At 40.4% G+C, this 23,687-nt stretch overlaps 1 protein-coding gene across 1 annotated transcript in view; it reads right to left on the bottom strand.

Annotated features, from left to right (window-relative positions):
* Positions 1-23,687, bottom strand: part of cables2b (Cdk5 and Abl enzyme substrate 2b) — a 40,659-nt gene that overhangs the window by 8,048 nt on the left and 8,924 nt on the right. The window contains exons 2-9 of the mRNA XM_044210090.1: positions 11,629-11,724; positions 5,539-5,616; positions 4,559-4,667; positions 4,294-4,462; positions 3,009-3,106; positions 1,936-2,042; positions 951-1,070; positions 420-504 (exon numbers count right to left, since the gene is read on the bottom strand). Coding sequence (XP_044066025.1) covers positions 420-504; positions 951-1,070; positions 1,936-2,042; positions 3,009-3,106; positions 4,294-4,462; positions 4,559-4,667; positions 5,539-5,616; positions 11,629-11,724 — 862 coding nt within the window. The remainder of the gene's footprint in view (positions 1-419; positions 505-950; positions 1,071-1,935; positions 2,043-3,008; positions 3,107-4,293; positions 4,463-4,558; positions 4,668-5,538; positions 5,617-11,628; positions 11,725-23,687) is intronic.

Below are 23,687 nucleotides of genomic sequence, written 5' to 3' on the forward strand. Positions count from 1 at the left end.
GATTAAAGAATTGTAACCTAGATATGTACGGAGTGAAACATTTTACAGTTGAAAAATAAACTTGCTCTCTGGTGGACAAACTATGTAATGGAGACACTGTTTCTAAATTACCTAAAACATAATTTCTGTGATGACGTTTCTTTTGCCTTATCTGCGATATCAGTAGCCACGCCGCTGCACCAGTTAGTCTCTAGTGACAACAACGCTGCTGAGGTTTGATGTTCTCTACTGCGTGTGAGGAGAGTCGTGAGTTAACTGTGACGGACAGAAACTGTCCTGCAGCTCAGAGACCCTGCAGGTCATTTTCCTCCTGTTCAGGTAGATCAGCTTCACAAACACCTGAGCAAGAACAACATGATCTGACTGACAGGCAGAGGTAACCACCATGATCCTACTGTGTGTGTGTGTGTGAGACTCACATCAATGAGGTGTTTGACCTCCTGTTTCTTGAGGTCACTACTGATCTTAGCGGCCAGTAGGATGCAGGCAGCTGACACCAGCTTCCTGTAAAACAACAACAGTTTAAGAAGCAGGACGTCCTTCTGCAGAGTAAATGTACGGTCACATTAGTCTTCAGTTCAACGAAATTCCCCGCACACAGTCATACACACACACACACACTCTTAAACAAACTGTAAAGAGTGTGTGAGAGTGAAGCTACAGTTTGTAGTGTGGTAATGTACTAAATATGTTGAAATAATAATATTATAGGCTACAATAATAACTTCCATTTCCCACTGCCCCATTGGAAAGACGGAGTCTTTGACCAATCAGATTGCACTCCTGAGACTAGTTGTGATAAGAATTACTTCAGTTTTCCATCATCACCCAAACTGTCAAATAATGTCCATATTCAGTCAAAGCACAGTGTGAAGTGTAAGTACGGTGCTATCAAACATTACAGAGACTACTTAAAGCTGTTGTGTTATGAGGATCAGATGTGAAAGTACCTGTTCTGTTTATTGAGTCGACCCTGAAGCACCAACTTCTCAAAGTAGACGAACGCCATCGCGATGGTGACGGGCTGCATGCCGCAATCCTCCCCAACTACTCTCATCTCTCTTTTCAGACTGCCAGACAGACGGAGAGAGTCAAAGACCGTTTTTAATATTCTTTACAGTAGTTTAAGCAAAGACAAGACAAAGACAGCCTTACTGTATATAAAATGTAATTATTCTACTGCCGTACTTAGTGATGCAGAAACTGTTGTGCATGCTTTTATCTCCTCACGCCTTGATTATTGTAACAGCCTGTTCACTTGTCTTAATCAAAAAGCTCTGACACGACTGCAGACTGTACAAAACTCAGCTGCTAGGCTGTTAACCAGGACCAAGAAGTATGACCACATAACACCTGTTTTAGCCTCTTTACATTGGCTCCCTGTTGGTTTTAGGATTGATTTTAAGATCTTGTTGATTACTTTTAAGGCTCTTCATGGCCTGGCCCCAGATTATATTTTAGACCTTGTAATCCCTTATGAACCTTCACGTAGTTTGAGATCTTCGGGCAGGGGTCTCCTGTCTGTTCCTGAGTCCAGGATGAAAACTAAAGGGGACAGAGCTTTTGCTATCAGGGCCCCAAGGCTCTGGAACAACTTGCCCGAAGAAATTAGGTTGTCTGAGTCAGTGTCTTCGTTTAAATCTCGTCTCAAAACACATTTTTATCTGAAAGCATATCCTGATTTTACGTGAACTGGCCGTTTATTTTATTGCTTTTATGTATTTCATGTGTTTTATTTCTTTATATTTCGTCATTCACTGTGTTATTTTATTTTTCTTGTTGTGAAGCACTTTGTACTTTGTTTTGATAAGTGCTCTATAAATAAAGTTTTATTTATTTATTTATTTATTTATTTATAATATGCCAATTTCTGAGAGTTTCATGTTAGTGCAAGTCCTTAAAAGGTATTTAGTCGATTCAATTCAAATACTTTACCTGCGTATTTTGCTGAGGGTGAGTTTAATGTGAGGAAACTTCTCCTTAAACGTCTCATTCATGTCTTTCTTCAGATCGGACGGTTTGACGTATTCTATTACTGTCGTCTGGAGGGTAAAAAGACGAGAGGAGAAGATATGATAAAAGAAAGAAAGAAAATGGTGAGAACAAAGAACAAAAGAAAAGGAGTGGATGAAGAGAAGACTTATAAGTCTTGTATAAGAATGTGGCAACATTTAAACCTGGGCTCTGTTCTACATAGGGCTGTGAGAGCAGAGGTCATAAAACCTGAAATTTCCTTCTAATGTGTATGATACAACTAGATCTCCTGATGTCTGAGGGATATTTTAAAACTCCTGAATTCAATACATTTAAGTCTTTAAAACCCGGAAAAGCACTTTAAAGGCTGTGTGTGTGTGTGATGGAAGTCTTGACTGTGTTTGTGTTCTTAGTACGTTTGTAGTTTAGGTCAGAGAGCTCTATAATCCTCTATCCTTTTTTTCTCCTCTTTACTGTCATCTCTTCTTTATTTTTCTCTCCTTCAGTTTTTCATTCTGCTCCTTTATTACTGTTTCTTCGAATGTGGGAAATTAAAATTATGGTGGAATTTTGCTCTTACACAGTTGTAGTTGTAATTTAATAACACAATATAATTAAGATGAAGCTTATACAAAAATTAACCAGATCCAGAAATGAATAACAGAAACAAAACTATCAAACACCTCTTATCTGAAATTAGCTAATTAAATAAATTAATACCACATACTGTTTCTTCTGGACTAAAATTGTTACTTATAAACCTTCTAGAACGATATAATGAACATTTGCACAAAAAAAGACATGATGTATGAACGTCTGTACTATGGCTCGATACTACTATATAGCAATAAGTGCTTTGACACGGAGCTCTGGATGGAGACACAGCTGCTGGATATTTATTGCTGATCCAAAATTATAGTGACTTTCTTTGCATTTTAGGTCACTTATAATCAAACGGTAGAATATTTTTTAATGCAGCACACACTAAAAAATAAAAACAACAACAACTTCAGTCATCTTCGGTGTCTTCTTACCATGTAGGAGGCGAAGATCAGCACCCGCTTGTGTTTCCCACAAGGCCACTGGGGGTCATTGAGGAGGTTAGGGTCGTAGTCTGTCACATCTTCCACACCTGGTCAACACACACACACACACACACACACACACAAGTTCGACAATGTTCTAAAAGTGCAATGCTAAATCAGTAAAAAGTACTCTTTTATAACATGTCAACAATTAATCAGTTAGGTGGTTTAATTGAATCTATGGATTGATTTGTATGAATATATCCTTTTCCCTTGTGACAGATGTCATGCAGAAGCATAGCCAGATACGAAGACGGATACCAGAGTTATCTCAGTGATGTGTTTAGCTTAGCTTAGCATAAAGACTGGATGCAGGGGGAAACTGCTAGCCTGGCTCCACTACAAACAACTCCATCTGTCTCCTAATTTTCTGTTGCATTCATGTATTTAACACATGTAGAAATTAAATAAAACTGTGCATTGTTGTTTGATGAGCAGATAGCTCACACACTGCAGCCGTTTACTGACCAACGGCTGGGTGCAGTAATGCTGGCTGACCTCATGGTGAAGCTGACAATGTCACGGTTTCGTAACTCTGAACAAAACCAAATGATTGCTGGATGTTTTTGTGACTCAACATATGGTGTCGGCAGCTTTGAGAGCTGAGCCTGAGAGACTGAAGACATACGTCACGAGAAGACTAAAAATATATCCTGCTATCAGTATGCACACTAACACACACGTGCACGGTCTCAGATGTTTTGTAACTCTATACACACACACACACACACACACACACACACACACACACACACACACACAGCTGTGTTGTGTTAATGAAAGGTTCGGGATTCGGGAGAGAGGTTTAGAGGCTAATACAGGGCTCTGTCACTGTGGGTGTGTGTGTTTATAGATAGCATGAGACACACAGCGTGCACAATCGTATACACGTGTTTAAAATATAAAGAGAACGATCTTCCGGCACAGCTGCAACAACTCTCTCATCTCGTCCCTCCATCCTATGTATGTTTTTCTCTTCCTCTCTTTACATCCTTCTTCTTCTGTATTTTCATTCTTTCTCTCTCTGCAGCCACAATCACACCCCTCTGCCTCTTCTTCCTGTATCTCACTTAGTCTAAATTCAGGGACACACGACTATCAGCCCTAAATTTGACTTGACAGGTGTGTGGTGAAATCCTGACATCACAAGATGACATGGCTATGGTATAATCCAAAATGTAGGGGTATGGCACCAATGCTATTGAGACAATTTGTGTGTATGTGTGTGTTTTACCCAGGTCCAGTCCCACGGTGCTGTTCAGTCTGCTGGGTGGGCAGCTCCTACCCGGCATGCTGTGCGTGCTCCTGGACACGGGAATCTGCAGCGTCAGGTCGCTGGTCGACGACGGCTTGTGCCTCACCAGGGCGTTGGTCGGGTACAGGAACTGGGCGTACGACACAGACTGAGACCAAAAGAGAGATGAATTTATAGGATCTGAAAACACAAAACTCTCCCTGATCATAACAACATCTACCTGTGTGAGTGTGTGTTTATCTACCCTGCCGTAGGTCTCCAGTTGAAAGCCCTCCAGCCCCGGCAGCATCTCCAGGGTGGTGGAGATGTTACCAGACGAGTGCCTCCTCCTGGGGTGGTTTAATGTAGGGTCACTGGGGAGGGAGGGGGAGGCTGGTTAAGAGGTGACTGGAGAACAGAGAAGTTCCTGGCAGCAGGTTTACCAGCAGGGATATAAACTTAGGACAGCTCCGACAAAAGATTCACAACATGATGAATCTGATTCAGAACACTACAGCAGTTTGAATTAGTCACAAGTCATTGGCTGTTGTCTGTTAGCATCTTGAAAAACTGATCTTGAAGAGGAGTTAGTGAGTTTCAGAAATGTAACGTGTCAGATCCACAGTTATATCACTCTATATCAATAAATGTGAGACTGAAAGTGATGTAATTGTCGAACAGTTGATATTCAGTATGATTGTAAACAGAACAATTAATCAGAACTTACAAAGGACCAAAACGACAATAAAAATTAGCTTAAAATAACTTGTAGATGAATCCTAATGATTTTAGTGACCTCCTGAATGTTCCTCTAGCACCGCCATCATACCAAATGAAAGAGTGATTATATTCTTGCCTCCCAGAGGATAAACCCTTGTGATTTTAAGCACCACCTTCAAGACAAACATTAGTTGTTTTTTTAAATTATCTGTAAATGTGTCTATAAAGACCTGAGTGTGTATCTGTAGGGAGGTTTACATGTGATTATGTCAGTGTGTGCTCTTGTGCGTGTGTGTGTGTGTGTGTGTCACCAGGGGGCTCTGAGGCACATGGGAAAAACATCCCCATCCTCTCCTCCTCCTGTTGTCTGTTCTAAGCAACTCCTCCCTCTTCTTTCTGTGGCCAGCTCTACCTCTTCTCTTAAGCTCTCCTCTTTCTCTTTCATCCTGCCTGACACTGGCACAAAAAGTGTGTGTGCATGTACAGGTGTGTGTGTGTGTGCGTGTGTGTGTGTGTGTTGATTACCTGAGGTAGAAGCTTTCTCCATAGGGCAGAACAGAGAAGGCAGCACACAGAGATCTCTTAGCACAGATCAGCACGATCCTGAAACACAAACAAATACACACATTAGTGGTTATGTTGTTTTAACATCTGTCCGGTTGACTCTCTTTATAACCGCGTATATATAACGCAAAAACAGGAATCAACTTTCAACATTGTCAAGGTGGGCAGTAAAAATCGCAGGTGAGCAGCAGCCTTTCTTATCGGACATTTTTAGCCGCCAAAACACACAGAAAACCAACTCAACTAAACTTCTATTGCCTTCCTCTTGTGTAAATAACTGCACTAAACCTATTGTTCCTGTTTTTCCCTTTTAACCTGGTGTTCTAATCTCATGTGTAACTGTTGTTTTTGTTCTTCAGTAAACACATGTGTTTGATGACTAAAAGGCAGGTTATTTGAGAGTATTGCTAATAGCAAGTCAGGTTTATTGTAAAAAGGTTCACACTCAATAGAATTGTACTGAAAACACATCTGGTAGTACCTCACTGTGCTATTAAATGAGCATATTTTCAGTAGGTGGAAATAAAACAAGTGGAAGTGCTGCGCTCAGGACCACAACAGCAGTTTTACAAAATGTTAAACTATCAAATTTAAAAAATAAAATGAAAATTTAAGGTAAGGTTTTTTTAAAAGGATTATATCTCTCCTCAGCAGGGACTTGAATGTTTTTGCAACACACGCAAACACACACTTTCCTAATTGACCACCTGCACCTTCACCAGAGACTCTTAACGACAACATTTTATAATGGGGTTTCAATGGAACAGAGTATGTGTGTGTTTGTGTGTGTGTGTGTTTGCAGAGTATAAACCCTTGTGGAGCAGAGTCTGGTTTGGGTCTCAGAGGAAAATGTTTACAGTCACTGTCTTTGGCTCAGGAACCAAGAGACTGGAAGATGATTCACAGTGTGTGAAAACATACACACACTTATCTGAGTTTATCATGTTTGTAATGAATCACTCTCATTTTTATTATATCGTATTTTTATTATATATAAAATAGACCTCAAATCATTAACCTTGTGTTTCCCTAACGGCATTAAAACTTTAAAAACACAAAGGCCACACACTGTTTGAGCTCCACAGAGAACTGAGGTTGACCACAAAAATAACATCAAGTCAGAGGGAACAGCAACAGAAGCAAATGCTACCAAGTTCAAATTTAACTCAACTAAGACTCCAACCAGCTCTACAGTTAATCAGAATACTGGCAGAGAGCAGTAAATCTACCATGTAGTTACATAACCTGGATTAAACAATATGAGCAGAAAGAATACAAGCTTTAAAGGAGAAAACCCTCATCTTATAAAGGAGGGTTGTGTTGAGTGTGTGGATGCAGGTAAAGGGGGGGGGGGGTTTGGGGACGCTAGAACACACTGTTGATTCTTCTCGGTGTCGTGGGCTCAACTCAAAAGAAACAGCAGTTATTGAGAGGGTGCCCTGTAGACTGCCTGCACTCTTACAGTCACACACAAATTCATTTTGATGCCATGTTTCTTTATTTGGTAAGACGGGTCAAGGGACATTATTAAGAAAAAGTTTCTCATACCAGAGGGGTTGCTAATTAGTGGCTACTGGGAACCAAGTAATACAGTTCTGGTGGTTTGACAACGGAGCGGGCCATGACATTCACACGAAGCTGCTTATCAAGCCAGTTGGGCCAGCCACTGTAGTTTAACCTGAGCAGACACAAAGTAGATATAAGACCGGGTCAAGCTGCCCCGGTGCTATCTGCTCTTCGCTTGGGTGAAAGTAGGAGTTAAAGGCAGCTTAAAAGTACGAGGTCAGGGCTAGAGAAGGCTGTCAGTAGATTTATGATGGCATAGCCTGAAACCCCTCTGCCTAGTGACGGGTCAAAACATGAACATAAATACTGGGCTTCCATAGGAATGCTCACCCAACTTTTGGTGCATTTTACTGTGTATTGATAACGTTGTCCTACTATGACAAAGTTTAATGCTTGTTTTTAAATCAATGTTTTGTATATATTATTCATCAATTACAACTGCAGGCTAGCAAAGTTATTTGTCATCTGCTAGTCGGACTGCACAACCTACCAAAAAACTAAAAGCATAAACCAGAATTCATTCACAGATGGCTGTGAATTGTGGTGACAGAGGTGGCTTTTCATTTAATTGTAAAAATGTATTGCTGTGCTAAACAAGATGGGGGCTATTACCACTGATATTGTAGTTCAGTGGTTCTCAACCTTTTTTTCCCCTGACAAATGTGCTCAGGTGCCCTTCATCAACACTAATCGTCACGTTCCAAATGGGTTCATCTGAATGGATTTTAAACTGGATATTTTCAGCCATGCTTGTGGCATGGGTCTAAGGGTGGCAATGTCGGTCAGTCAATCCACCACTTTGGTCCGGACTGAAATGTCTCAACAACTATTGGATGGATTGCCATGAAATGTGGTACAGATATCCGTGGTGCCCAGAGGATGAATCCTACTGACTTTGGTGATCTACTGACTTTTTCTCTAGCGCCACCATAAGGTTGATATTTGTGATTTTGGTTGAAATGTCTCAACAACTATTGGATGGAAATTGGAGACATTCTTGCCCCACCTCAGAATGAATAGAGATCTATTCATTTTCCCATCTATCATCAGATCAAAACTCTCCCTTTTTAATTTGTGCAATACTTTGGTTTATTACCAAATACCTGCTAAACTCCCATTCCCATCAGCCGTGCTTTTTTTAGTGCTAATTATCAAATGCTAGCATGCTAACACACAAAACTAACCTGGTAAATATTATGCCTGGTAAACATCAGCATGTTAACCATTAGAATAAATAGAGACAAGCGATCTCATCTTGTGGCTGTAATTAATCTTACAGGAGATAAATCCCTTTGTGAAACAGTTCTTTCATTCAAAGGAGACAAAAAAGGAATTAAATGAAGTGCTGTGGTTAAAAGTTTAGTTCTCATGAGAGCTGAATGTGTAGTTGTCTGCTGTGAATAAATCCTTACTACTCTCTATAACTTGTGATCTGTGAAAAACAGACTGTCCTCTTCTGTCCCTGCTGCTCCTCCTCCTCTATCTCAGGAGACAGATTATGGGCTTGGATTTAATGCTGTTGTTGGTTGTGTGTGCGTCACACACACACACACACACACACACACACACACACACAAACAAACACACACACTCCTTGTTCCCTATGATGCATGGGAAAGTGAAGAGCAGGAAGTCACCAGGGAGTTCAGTGGAAACAGCCAAAGCATCACAACAGGCCTGCTGGAAACGTGACTGCTGGGGACGCTGTCCCCTCCAAACATCCATTTATTACCCCACATTTCATAACACTGGGGACACATTATTCCATGATCACCTTAAAAGAAAAACACCAGAGTAATACCAGTGGGAACTGGAGGGTTGTAACTACTGAGCTACACAAATAATTGCCCCCAAAAACCAAGGGAAATAAGTCAATGTCGTCCCCCCCCATCCTTTTTTTAAATTAACTCTTCATCCATGCAGAAAACACTAAAGGGTGACTAAATTCAGCCATGCCCACTAGAGTAACTGATCAGTGACTTTATGTTAATAACTTATTTATCTGGGGAAAGTTCAGGATCACACAGTGTGTTTTTTAACTGTAGGCTGTTTTTGTTCAGTTCTCACTCCCTGTATTTACAGGGTTATAGCATAATCACAACATGTCTATATTTGGAATTCTTTTTTTAAGTTAGCCTACTCAGAAATACCACCAACTGGCACACAGGTGGTACGTTATATGTTTTAGGACAGTTTTTAAATGGATGAAGTTGTACCCAATTTGGATTTTGAAAATAGTTTTTTGCCTGCATATCCACAGTTTTTCAATACACGACAAATATCTGCATTTGAATGGATAGAGGAGAGTGTCAAGAACCATGCTGATGGTTGACAAGCTGAGCTTTACGCCTTGCGTCCACGGCTCTATCTTATCAACAAGGTTTTGTTCTATCCTCTGCACGGCTTCATAAACCACCGGGAGCTTTTCAGAAGTGGAGTGTTTTGCCTGCCCAATTTTGTTGACTTGTTTAGATTTTGTTGATTTGGTCATTTTTCCTTGATGTTTGTGCTTCTACCATGGGTAAGTAGGCTATGTGGTTAAAGTGTTTCTTTTTTTTGTCTGTGCGGACTCCAGATCTTACAATAAACACAATTAAAACAGAGTGTTTTATTTTGAAAATTGACCGGATTCTCTATGCCATATCTGTGTCCGACTTCCTTCCCAGTTCGATCTGTTCTGTGTAGCTTGATGCGGCTTCGGTCAAAAATAGACCAGCCGTGTATTCTCCGCGGAGCAGAGCGAAGAGCCACTTCTGGGGCGCTTCTGAAACGCGCTGCGGTGCATCCGGTGGATCACAAGCACAAGTCTAGAATGGCCGCGATCAGCTCCGGCGGTGGAAGTTCTGTCAAAACATATATTCATCTTGTAAGCTAGTTTTCTGTTTTACTTTATTGTTATTTCTATTTAAAATTCACCAAGTTATTTACATTTAGGTGAATCTGCAGCATGTTATGGGCGGCTGTGGCTTGGTGGTAGAGCGGGTCGTCGCTTCCCCCAGCCCACATGTCGAAGTGTCCTTGATCAGTTAGTTTCTTTGTACTGATGAGCAGTTGGCACCTGCCATCAGTGAGTGAATGGGGTGACTGTGATATGTAGTGTGAAGCGCTTCGAGTAGTCTGAAAGACTAGAAAGGCGCTATACAAGTACAGTCCATTTACCATGTACAGACAACAATCATCTAATTTTACGATGAATTTCAATGATTTTCCTACTGAACTGCTGGAAGCAGGGGCTTGCTGTAAAATCTCCCATGACCCAAAGGTTAAGTTACAACCCAGGGGCTCAACAGCAGCAGTTCTGAGGCAGGAGAGATCTAACATTCACTTTTCAAGCTGCGGTCTCTTCTCCGTGAGGACATGGTGAGTTGGCTGAACTACAAACAACAGCTCTGCTCCTCTTAGCTGGACCTATTCTAAAACAATCAGCCCCCAGTCTATTATTATCTGACAAGTTGTCCTGTGTTCTTTTGAACCGGAGGTCTGATTCAAACACCCTGCAAGGAAGGACAAGAATAGACCACAATAGAGGAAGAATTGAACAGAATAACACAGTCCAGACTCCACAAGACGCACCAACAGCTGAGTTCCCCTCCTGCTGTAGAGTAAAGGCTGCAAACGTCTGCATGTCAGCTCAGTTTGTTAAAAGAGACTGAGCCATAATGGAAAAATCTGAGTTATGACCTCTAGGACCTTTAACACAATCCTACAAACAAGTATTAATTTAAATGAAGTATAAGATATAATATTTAGGCTAGGAAATCCAGTTTGTGGTCTTATTTTACAAATTTAAGGGTATTTATTCAGATGGATGTGTTCAGCATAACTCCGCAGAGAGGGTTAGGGTCAGTCCACTATAGTTGGACAATGGTGGATTGACTTATTGCAGAGAATGTAGCTCTCAGTTTGGTTAATTTTCCTTGGGAGACCCAAGCAGGAGCTATTGCCCCGGACAACACAGGTCTCTCAGCCAAAAAACAAAACAAATCTGAGCTAAATTTAACACACTGAGCTGCAAAAACAGTAGCTATGTCTTTTAAACTTCATAGACAGTTTAAAAAAGCACTGCCCTGACCTTGCTGTACTTACATGCTGTTCTGTAACTGTACACGCTGCGAACAGCAGGGATCAACATGCTGCACTACACCTGGACAAAGATTTGGCTGAAGCAGTGAGTCGATGTGATGTGTGCTACTTTCAACTTTTACCTTTAACTTCATTGTCCCTGAGGGGAAATTTGCCTTGCAGACAGGTGAAACAGAACACACTTGAGCACGAGATACATAAAACATAATGTATCTAAAAATATGTAGTGATAAACCCCACCACTACCTTACTGGACAGGTCACAGGATAGGACTTTAAAAACGTTTGGATAGAGTTTATATTGCTGGTTTCACCCTTTAATATTAAACTGACATGTCTTGTTTGTAAACCTGCGATGTTACAGACACCGGCAACTACAGAATAATGTGTGTGTGTGTCCCACCTGCTGCCTCTTGTGTCGTACTGTTTCATGTTTTTGATGAAGTGGATCTTCTTGGTGTGTCGAGGTCTGGGGGATCCACCAGAGAGGTTACGAGTCCTACAGAGAGAGAGACAGACAGAGATTAATGAAGGGTATTGCTCTCATTTCAGGAAATCATGAATAAGGATGCCAGAGGACACATTCAGAATTTGAGTAACACACACACACACAGTATTTGAAATGTTACAAATACTTTATAAACTATCTGTAGGCAGACTATCCAAAATAAGGGGTTACTTTAGGGTTTTCTTTATTTCCAAGCTATACTAAACCCTGCTGATTTGTGACACAGAGGCTGTGTGTGTGTGTGTGTGTGTGTGTGTGTGTGTGTGTGTGTTCCCCTGTGGCTGTCTCCTGAAGGTTATGAGCCAGGTTGTGTCACAGTTTCGACCTTGTGGAATAAAACAACAGACCTCGACATGAAAGCGGGCCAAGGAGCTCAGCTCACTGACATCACAGCAGTTACATAACATTACTTACATCAGTATAGAATCTCTCTCTCTCACACACACACACACACACACACACACACACACACACAGTTATGTTATGCACAGTGTGCATTTATAAGTCGACACTCACATTTATATATAGGGCACATGCATAATCTCATGGCACATAAACACAAAGAGCACATTCTACACAGCCCTTCAGCACATATACAATAGGCAAACATATATTAACAACACACACAAACCGACATTTCTGTAAGCGTATACAAGAAACCATTTCTGTGACCCCCCCCAAATAGATCTGCCCCTTATCAAAAACATTTCCTTTTTCATATTTGTCATTTTGTCACCACCATGCAGGAAGCTCCGCGCCCCCTATCCTCCTACAGCAGAAGCATGCAGTGCTACAGACAGACATTCGTATCCGTACCAAGTCACACAATGTTTTACACAAAGCCAGTACAAGCATCGCATTTAGCCACATTTTCTTTGAATAAACTGACTCAAAACAGGATATTTCACATTTCTTAGAGAAACGCAAAAGATATACAGTAAAGTGCTCATGCTGTTGTTAGTTACTGACTGATTTATGTTTTTATTTTTATTTGTATAACTCTACACTGCACAAGAATAAACAAAAAACAGCCTAAATCCTAATGGTTTATTTATACGGTTATATTCATATCTAATTTTATGGATGCATTTCGTTTTATTTTATAAATTATGTTTTTTTTTTTTTTTTTTTTTGAGAAACAGTAGCTCCTCCTAAATGTTACACACTGGACCTTCAACAGGATGTTCTGCCCTCTGCTGGTCCTTTAAAATTCCACCCAAATACACAATTCACACATTTCTCACTGAGTCTACTGAGTAAGACAAGTATTTATAGAGGAAATTCCACCCTAAATGTATTTATCTCTTTAAACCAGCTATGCATGGTATACTTTGAATGTAGTCATTTAGTTGTTTGAATTGGTGTAACAATTCACTAAATTCACAGCCCTAAAACCCAGTCAGTTGCGGGAAGAGGCATCTGCTTGGACATATGGACATGATGGTAAGTGTTGAGGTTAGTCCTTTCTGAAAACAGGTTTTTACTAGAAGCACAACATGAATGGTCAAGTGTATAGACTATGTTTTTTTAAAGACCGCATCAGATGCCATCTTATTGGCAGTGATGATAGTGCACTTTAGGTTCATGCAATCTATGCCACCAGTGGTACTGTCACGGTGACAAACTTGTGTTGCGCAGTGTGTTAATACCAGCATGACAGGGAGAAAGAGCTTCTGAAGCAGAATGGCCAGAGAGCAGCTGTGAGCACAGAATATCTAGTGAACACATGAATCTGAGTTGTGTTTTGCACCAAAAGCTGACCAAGGCCTTGGTGGTGAACTCCATATTCTGTTAGGTGGTGCCTCTTTACTAGGCCAGTATAGAACAGAGTCTTATTTACCCCCACCCTCATCAACTGGCAATCAGCAGTCTGAAACATCATCGTGTAAACATCTGATTTTGGTCCCTCTGAATCAGAGAGTGACGGCTTCTTTCTAGAGCCGCCATCAACAATCAGAGAGATCTGTCTATGCTATCGTGTGAACAACGTGGCAAGTTGACATTGCTTTGTTCTTTTAAATCAATCAACAGAAAAGAAACTCAGCAAACCATCATGCTCTTGCTTACTAAACACGCACAGCAATAACAATCTTGATTCCCTGTGGGTCATTGTCAGCATTCTGGGAAATAAGTAAGAATGAATTAGAGGTTAATGTGCTGATGGAAACTGAGCACAGCACGAATTTAAACACTACATCCTTCAGATCCGGAAACACACTGAACACCACAAACACCACAAAGATGATGTCATCAGTGTCACAGTACTGACATGTAGATTTTCATCTGTTCCAGTAATGTTGATCAGTCAGCCTCCTCTGAATAAAAATAAAGATTAAAAGTAAGAATGTCCAGACCACAACGGCCTCGGCTGTCACTTCTCCAGTATTATTAAACCCTAGAGTCTATCTCTAATGATTCTATCTTTGGTATCTACTGTAACCACGGTCATATGATGGAATCTTCTCAGCGTTCTATTTCCACGGGAACCGTCATTCCGCAGCTTCCGGAATGTTGTGGAATGTTTCCATTGTGTGGGAATGGAAAGAGCCCATTGGCCAAGACTCCTTAAGGATGGCGATGATGATCACCCTGATGATGATGATAGTGGCTGGTGTTTAAGACAGAGACAAATATGGCCACGTTTGGGTCGACACAGTGACACGTTTAGGATCAGATGTTTGATCCTTAATACAGCCCACACACTGGTCTCGGCTGAAGTGTCTTTGAGCAGGACACTGCTGCACCCTGACCCTCTATGTGACATGCATAGCGTGTTTCTCGGATGAAAACAAAATCCAATTTACAGTTCATATTTCGAACACATATCAACACGAGGAAAAATCTAACTCTGTCTAAGGACTTAATTTTGTCCAGTGAAACCAGCCCACATACACATTCTCATACAAATACTGTCTTGTTCATTGATGTGTTAAATGAGCAGACTCGAGGACTCTGTCGTCATTTGCTTCTTCGTGAGGTCTTTCGCTTCAATTTCAGTATCATTATTTGTCTAATCAACCACTTTGGGCTACACATTCCTAATGAGTTTGTTCTCCGTTCGTGTAACGATGCTTACATTATCTCACAAGTAGGGCTGGGCGTCGTTTGAAATGTTTCGATACTGTTTCCAATACAGTACCTAAGTTTCAGTACTGATGGCAAAAGGATACTTTTTTGAAACCTTGCTTTGAGAAATATGAACATGTTTCTCTACAAACCTCTGTTTTCATTTAGCAAAAGAAGTCAACCTTCGCTCATGCTGAATGTTGTCTAAACACAAGCAGCCATACGAGACTTTTTTCCCCAAAATAAAATAGCCTCACATTAGCAAAATTAAGATTTAAATCAGGAACTATCTGATAAATAATTAAACAACAGTACAAATCTAACAAGACATTCAGTGACGACGTTAGGTACTTTACTTTTTCAATAACAATTATGGCTTAAGAGGTTTGGGTGGACCACAAATAAACCACACACAATTATGATCATAAAGTTCTTCAGCAGGAGTGTGAATGACATTTAACAGGATAGGTTTCTTATAGAAAATGCTACACTGTCACAATAAACATCCCTGTTAGTTACCTTTAAATTATTTAATTTTCTCAGCTTGGAGGCGTGTGTGAGGAAAACGCTGTAGCCATAAACATCAACAATACCTGGGCAATGCAATGCAATAGCTGAAGCCAGTGCTCCCAGTCTTTCTAAATCTGTCCCAGTATCTGGGCTGTGGATCTGCAGACTCATTTTCACAACACTCTGACCAGTGGCCCATTTCCATGAGAACCAGCCTGTTACATCTCTCTGGGATGTTTTGGAAAGTTTCCGTTCTGTGGGAATGGAAAAATCCAGTTTGCTGTTTCCCTCGCTGCTGAGGACGACGATTATGATGATAATCTGTGTTTAATAAAAGACATAATGTTCACTAATATCCTGAGGGTTTGGGCGAGCTGCATGAACTTTACTGTCACATTGCGATGAGACACTTTGGAGATTGAACCAGTAACCTTTACAGTATAAGCCTGTCTATCATTCCTCTCCTATTTTTCAAAAAGATTATTTTCTAGGTAACATTTTGAAAAAGAATGTTTAACCAAAAACAAACTCAGATGTGTACAGATAATCTACTTTTAGACTTAAGATTTTCTGAATGTGACATTATTCTGTAAACATTTTTATCTCTAAAGGCCAACCAGCCACAGAAACTTACAATGTTTGAGCAGATAATATTTATATTGCTATGTAACAACAAACGAAAGAATGAATGAATGAATGAAAGAAAGAAAACAGCAGGTTTTCTTGACTTGACTTTCGCAGTGAGAGTGAGCAGGAAGGGCTTTAGTGCCCTGCTGAAGGGTTTGTGGTGACTGATTATGTGACCTCTTTGTTATAGGACTCTCCCTACCAACACTGAACCTTTTACCTTCACTGTCCACACAAAACATTAAGCAGCCATGTTTCTTCCCCAAGTTAACAATGTTCATTTTATAGTGTAACATCACTAAACATTCTGACTGTGGTAAAGAGATAAAGACAATTAATGATGATTTTACACCTTTAAATGTTTTTGTGATAGTGTCCAGATTTTGATACTGTATCTGAAATTCCCATGTGTCAGGAAACAAATACTGTTGAAACTTTGTATTTGGTGGATTAATCTAGTGATTATGTAGTTTATCATTAGCTGATCAGCACAAATTACTAACAACAAAATCGATTAATCGTGTCAGTCAAATATACAAAAAACATTTTCAAACTGAATACCTCTTCATTTTTTGTCATAAAATAATTGAGAGGATTATGTCACGAATGCTGCGCCACTGGACATGAAAGAGCATCTTTATTTTATTTAGTTGGGTGGCTTTTGTTATCTGTACAAATCATTTTGTTAGATATCGTAAACTTCAATTAATAGCCAGGGCTTTTATTTGCTTTAATCACTGAACTCAATCTGCCTATATCTGGAACAGGCGTCTATATGGGACAGGCCTTTAATTCTTTTTGCACGAAAGTCTTGCTCAGCAAAGATGGGAAAAACGGTAAATAATAGTGGAATGGACACATATTCGGACTGTATGACCGCTTCAAAAGGTAGGGAGTCACCACGTCCCTCTTGTTTACCATGCCGGTAGATCCCAATGAATGATACTTTGGTGCTCATGGTTTCCGTAAAATTAACTGAATGATTGAATTGTGGAGAATCTAACCGATTTAATGATGTGTAGAATGTCCATATTGACAAAACTTTAAACATTTATATTTGTATGTGTGATCTAAGCAGCTTAGAACTAGCTCAACCTAGCTACCCACTAGCTTATGGTCAAGTGTGGTTTTATATGATGGGTGGAGTTAGCTAGTTACCCCAAATCACATTTGATTGGATGAATTTGAGAGTCAGGATGAGTCATCAAAATATGTTTTTTGACATATTTAGGGACACAGGGACACAGGATTAGAACTTTGAAAATGTATTTTTCATTTCACTGTCTTTTAACTACAACAGCCAACATTTTAAGTAGAGCTGAAAGTATCAGAGATGTGAGCAGAAATGAGGGAGAAGAAACAATGCGGACATAAGGCTGCTAATTCCCTCTGCTTAAATCACCCTTCTCTATTTCCATTAGTTTTTCATTTAGGTCAAGACAAGGCTATGTTTGTAAAAAACTTTTAAGCCTGCCATGCTGTTTGCTTGTGTTGGTGTTCAATGATGCAGCAAAAAAGGCAGATGATTTAACTGGCAATGTGGGCTTCGAACCAGGGACTCCTCAGCTGATGATATGAATCATCAGTATTTACGGGGCAGCCCCATGAGTGAGTAGGCCTTGGATTAATAGGGCTTCATTTATATATTAAAGAGCACCTACAGTATGTTTCAGAATTGCAGTATGATGTAAAAATTCCAACTGAAATGACCTTCAAACACCACAGCTCCATTAAGTCACACAGGAAACAGTGACTCTGCAGGTCAGGGCCCAGAAGCAGCTGCAGGCCTGTTTTTAGGGACTATAGTGATGGATTTGTCTGGGAAGCAGAGTCATTTTATGCAGTTTGAGTCATGAACAACACCAGAGACACACTAATAATAGCTGGTGTCGTTTTAGCTTAAAATAAAATCAGTGCAAACTCATGTCAGAACACAGTCCTTAAAATAGTATAAAACAACGTTTGTTGGATGTTTTTATTCTGTACGTTTTTGGCCTGATGTCAGCTTTCATTCGTCTGTCTCTCTTTTTTTTAAACTTCCTGTTCCTTTTTTCCTCTATTCACTTGCTGCATTTTCTGTCTTTTCCTTCACATAAATCATATTTTCTCCCTCTCTCTTCTAGTCCATCTGTCTCTACTCTAATTCTGTTGTTTATTTGCACAGATAAAGGTGACAGAAGAGACAAACTGTCCTCCAGGAGATTCAGCCTCTCCTCTTCAGTCTCTCCCTCTGTGTGTGTCTGTTCCTTTCTCCTATCTGTGTGAATGGTGTGCTTGAGTTTGCCTGTTGTGTGTTTGTCTGTCCTCTTCCAGGTTCCATGGTGGAGAGGAGTTCATGTGACTCAGGTCTGTTTGACTCAATTCAATTTTATTTACAGTATATAGCGCCAATTCATAACAGACATTATCTCATTGCACTTTTCCTTTAGAGCAGGTCTAGACTCTTTATAATATTATTTACAGAGACCGAACAACTCCCTCCATGAGCAAGTACTTGGCGACAGTGGCAAGGAAAAACTTCCTTTAGGAGGCAGAAACCTCAGGCAGAACCAGACTCAATGGTGGGTGGCTATCCGTCGCTGCCGTGTTGGGTTGAGAGAGACTCAACAATTTATTCATAACTTTGTCATACTGAGTGTCCATACTGTAAAATTTATTATGTTGGTCTGTTTTGTATACATAATGATGTTTTGATGTCTGTCCGTCCTGAGAGAGGGATCCCTCCTCTGCTGCTCTTTTTTCCGCTTTTGGGGGAGTTTTTCCTCATCCGAATCAAGGGTCTAAGAACAGAGGGTGTCGTATGCTGTACAGATTGTAAAGCCCCTTCAAAGTGTCTCTTTGTCAATTCATTTCTAGCTCACCCAAGATATTTAGCAGTTTTTAGCTGCTTCCATTTCAGGTTTTTCTATTTTGAATATGTAAAATGTGCATTAAACAAAGCAGGTGGATGGAGATGTACTGGAGATGTGTCTCTTGTTCTCTCTACCTGCCTTCACATCTGTTACCACAGCATAACTGCATATCTGACACATATCAGTCAGACAGGTGGGAGACCCTACATCCAATATTTTGTGCTAACTATGAGTCTCAATTTTCCAGAATTCTCTATTTTGTGCTTTCTCCTCATTGTTCCAAACATGCTACTCTATTCGACTTCTGCCCATTCTCCCTTGTGTTTTGGGCTTCTTTCCTGTATGGATATAGATTTCATTTCCCCTCCTAACAAAGAATACCACAAATCTCTTTTACTATTTTAATTTTGTAATTTGGTTCCCTTTAAATTTAAATTGCATCTTTATCACCTGGACAAATGAAGTAAATAAATTGACTAAAACTCCAAGTTAATGCATAATGTGAATACAAGTCTATTATTTTTCTACATTCATCTCTCTCTCTGTGCTGTGAGCTGTTGCCAGATCGAACCACTGAACAGTCTGTCACAACACCACAAAGAAAATGTCAGATTATGCAGGAAGTCTGAAAAACGGCTATAATTTTCTCATCTACACCAGTTCTACTTTTAACTCTTCACTAGTATCTTATTCCTTGTGTCATCTCTCCCTCCCTTTATCGCTCCATAATATCTCCTTTTTTTCCAAAATTATAACAGTTTATGATGGGCATCCCATTTTTTAAACAGCTACCCTCATATTTCTTCTACACTTTTTAATGATGAGATGAAACTGAAATTATTTGCTGACAAAATCAGATTGTATCCCTTTACTTGCGGTGAAACTGAATGATGACCTGTACAATAACTGATCCTATAGCCCCAAGTGACAAAATCTTTTTCTGAGCCAGGAAAAACTTTAAAATCCAACATGCAAATAAGGCAAATTCCTATCTGACTGACTGTGGTGATCTCCACACACGGACCGCAGGGTGGTGCGCAGTGTACTGAATACATTACTGCTGTCTCTGTCCTGCTGTGTCCTGATTCACCCTCGAGGATCAATGATATCTGCTCTTGTACTTGATGGACGAGCTGACAGCTGCTTCCTCTTTACATACAGCTTCCACCGATCAGAGGCAGAGTGGTTTAGCTCAGAATAGAGTCTGCGCACGCGCGCGCACACGTGGCTTATATCAACACACACAGGCTTAATCTGTCTCTGCAGATCTCTTACTCTGTAGGGACAGGAATCAATATTGATTCTTAAGGTCGTCCACCATGTTGGTTTGACATTTCGGTCTGTGTTCATACACCACAGAACTGAGGGGCGAATTCGCAAAAGGATTGCGCAGCTTTTGCGGGCCGCTAAACCTGCACAAATAAGACAAAAAGAAACCATGTAATTCTCAAAGCACCCGCGAGGGGTGAAATGCACCCCTAATTGCACTGCCAAGCAAATAGCGCTTCTGTGCGCCGGTGCTATTTGCATGTAGGCCTATTTAAATTTGGTAATTTGCATACAATTGGTGCAAAATGCCCCTTTCTATGGAAATCAGCCTCATCGCAAAAACAAGTCCAATTCACAGACACCAGCACTAATAGCCACATGCACATGTGTCTTCAGAGAGCTGGTGGTAACTGAAGTGCATTTATCACGCCCAGACTTTCCAGCGATCATGGCAGCAGTGATCGTAGCCAGGCGAAGCAATAGCGCATCACAGTACATCATATGCGCACACATGGCAGACAGTACAACAGGCTGCCTGATATTCACCATGAGGGAATGAAACTGTAAAACATAAAACCTACTGCTGTGAGAAAGGGAGACGGTGGTTACGCACTGTAACAGTCCAGCATAGAGCATAGTAGGAGAGGAAACCACTCTCCGTGCGCCCAGAGGCATGAGGGAGAAGCCAGTTAAAACACCCCGAATAACAATCCCTCTGAGGAAACACTCCATACAGAGTGAGTCATAGGGAAACAAGAGACATCCCGCAGATAGAAACGAATTAAAAGGGCAGGGGGAGTTAATAGATAATTAGAATATTTTTAAACATTTTAAGATACTAGTGGAAAGTATTGTTCTTGTATTTATAAATTGTTTTGACTCAAACGTAGCTTAACCATGCCATGTGATCTGCTACTTCAGTACACCTTAAGAACAAATATTACTGGGGCCACTACAGAAAATTGCAGATGAACATTTAACAGATGCAAAACAATGGCAAATTGCACTCAGCTGCAAAACTTTATGGGCGTGTTTGAGCTGCAATGTCATTAGCGCAATATCTTTTGTGAATCAGACCTTGAGACAGGGCAGATAGCAATACGTTTTCCATATCACACACACCAGGGAGCAGTGTGTAAGAACAGCCTGTCCACACCTCTGACTGATGGATGCTGGACGTTCCACAGATTACACTACATGGACTTCTGACGGAGCCACACACACACGCACAGTTGTGTGTCTTACGTCACCAGATTAACTGACTCCTCCTGCTTCTAAAAATGCATCCTTCATTTCTGATCCTTCCTTTTCTCCCTGTCCTCTTCTTCACATTTCTTTGTTCTTGAAAACACGAAACTAAACATTTACTGTTGATGTTTCAGGGTGCTTTCACACAGCCATGGTGAACACGAACCGACCCAAGTCATACAAGTCATCTTTGATATATTAATTTGTCTTGTGCTTATGTTTCATGCTTCTTTTTAAAAATATTTTTTGTTTTTTCCCATAAACACACAACATTTAAACTGATGTTTTTTTCCATACAACTTACATACAAATATGGCTGCACGATATGGTAAAAAAGAAAATCATATTGCAGAACAAGATGTGTAGGCCGGGGCGTCTCTGCGGCACTACGGTACTTCATTATAATGCTGTTTTGTCACACATTTGACATTTATCAAAAAATGACAACTTCTGCTATTTGCATATTGCACTTGGCCATATTGTGATAATATTTCGATTAATTGTGCAGCCCTACCTACAAGTATGAGAAATATATTATCCACTCCCCTGCCCAGTTAGTGTCAGTTCAGCACACCTGCAGAGCAGCAGCCCCACACTAAACTCCTATCTCAGCCTACATGAATCTCATGTTTTACCTGTAAGACTCACGTTTTAATGCCTTTATTCATCTTCTGTGATGTAAGAACATCAGATTTCCACGTGATCAGAGAAGTCCAAAAACCACAGCTATTCAGTTTACAATGATAATAAACATTCTCACATTTTAGAAGCTGGACACAGAATGTTTGGCATTTTTGATACATAAATTACTTAATTGATGAACACAATAATCAAAATTGCTAAAAAAGCTACCCGACTCCACTGTCAAACATACTGCTGTATCTTTACTCTTTGACCTGCATGTTACTGACAGACACCAAACTAAGCTGTGTACGTGCCGAGAGTATCTTTGATAGATTAATATGTATAATCCAGCTCTGCTAACGTGGTTGTTCTCACTCCGATTCTAATCCTAAAATGACTTCAATCACTTGGCTAAAAGGAGTTTATATGACAGACCAGATTAAATAAATCTGGTTATAATGGAATTATCAGAGTGTATGTAAACACACTGTATGAATATGAAGCAGGGCGTCTTTGGAGAACGACATGCTTGTTCAGCTGAATTTACTATAATGTTTTGATAATGATGCGAGTCTTAGCGCAGAAGAAGTGGAACTTCTCTTTATCAGCAGAACAGAACAGAATTCTGCAAACTGGATGTGACTGATAGGACTGTGAGTCTCAAACACACACACACACACACACACACACACACACACACACACACACACACACACACACACACAGGAAAACTGTGGCCTGTTCACACTGATAGTGCTACATTTAAAACCACATTACGAGGTCAAGAGTTCCATCCACACCAGAGTTTTCAGATCGTTTTCTAAAGTAATCCACAATGAAATCTGCAAAAACTAACTACTGTTTTCTCACCATCTAAAACAGGACTTCTTGAACACACACTCTATCATGCTCATGTTGTTGTGCGGACAGAGAAGAGTAAGGTTTTCACCCTTACAGCATGACTGGCAGCCTTCACAGAAAGGGTCATTGTTGTGTGTTTTGGTGTTCATCATCAGCAAACTTTTCATTTCAAAACAAACATTTGATGGAGGGTCTCAGTGCAGCAGCCATGGATTTTCAGCTAGCCTTGGTTAGCAGGAAACTTTTATGAGCCTCAGTAACATCACATATTATCATTTATGCATGCTGTCCGACAACAAAAACACAAAAACACAAAAAGCCCTCAGAGAGTCCGAGTGGACAGACCGGACCTTTAGCCCGCTGAGACAATAACAATACGCAGCCATATTTGTCCAAACGACTTTCCAGCCAGTCACAGTCCTTCAAGATGATTTGTGATATGCCAACCAACAGAGTTTAACAGTGCCTTGGTGTTTGGTCTTTCAGTGTGGACAGAGAGTTTAGAAAATAACCTAAAAATCTGTGCAGATAGAACCACAATCGACATGTTGAAGGTGAAGGGCGTTTTCTGATTTATCCACATTAGTGAGGACATGGTCTGAAGAAAAGTTGTGCAGACTGAAGGAAAGAAAGAAATCATTTGTGTGTTAAGGGTGTGGAGGGGAGTGGGGTTCAGCTCTGTTTTCACTGGACAGGCATGCATGTTTAGACAAACACACACACACAAGATACAGATGATGTCAGTCAGATTACATCTCCTCTCTGGTTTGTTCTCATAGTGTGTGTGTGTGTGTGTGTGTGTGTGTGTTAGTCCAGAGGGTGTGTCTAATCAGTGTTCCTGCTGAATCTGATAAGTTTTCTGCTTCAGGCAACAAATTCAGCATAAAGTTGCGAACA

This window comes from Siniperca chuatsi, linkage group LG10, assembly GCF_020085105.1.
Source record: "Siniperca chuatsi isolate FFG_IHB_CAS linkage group LG10, ASM2008510v1, whole genome shotgun sequence".
In the NCBI taxonomy this organism is placed as follows: Eukaryota; Metazoa; Chordata; class Actinopteri; order Centrarchiformes; family Sinipercidae; genus Siniperca; species Siniperca chuatsi.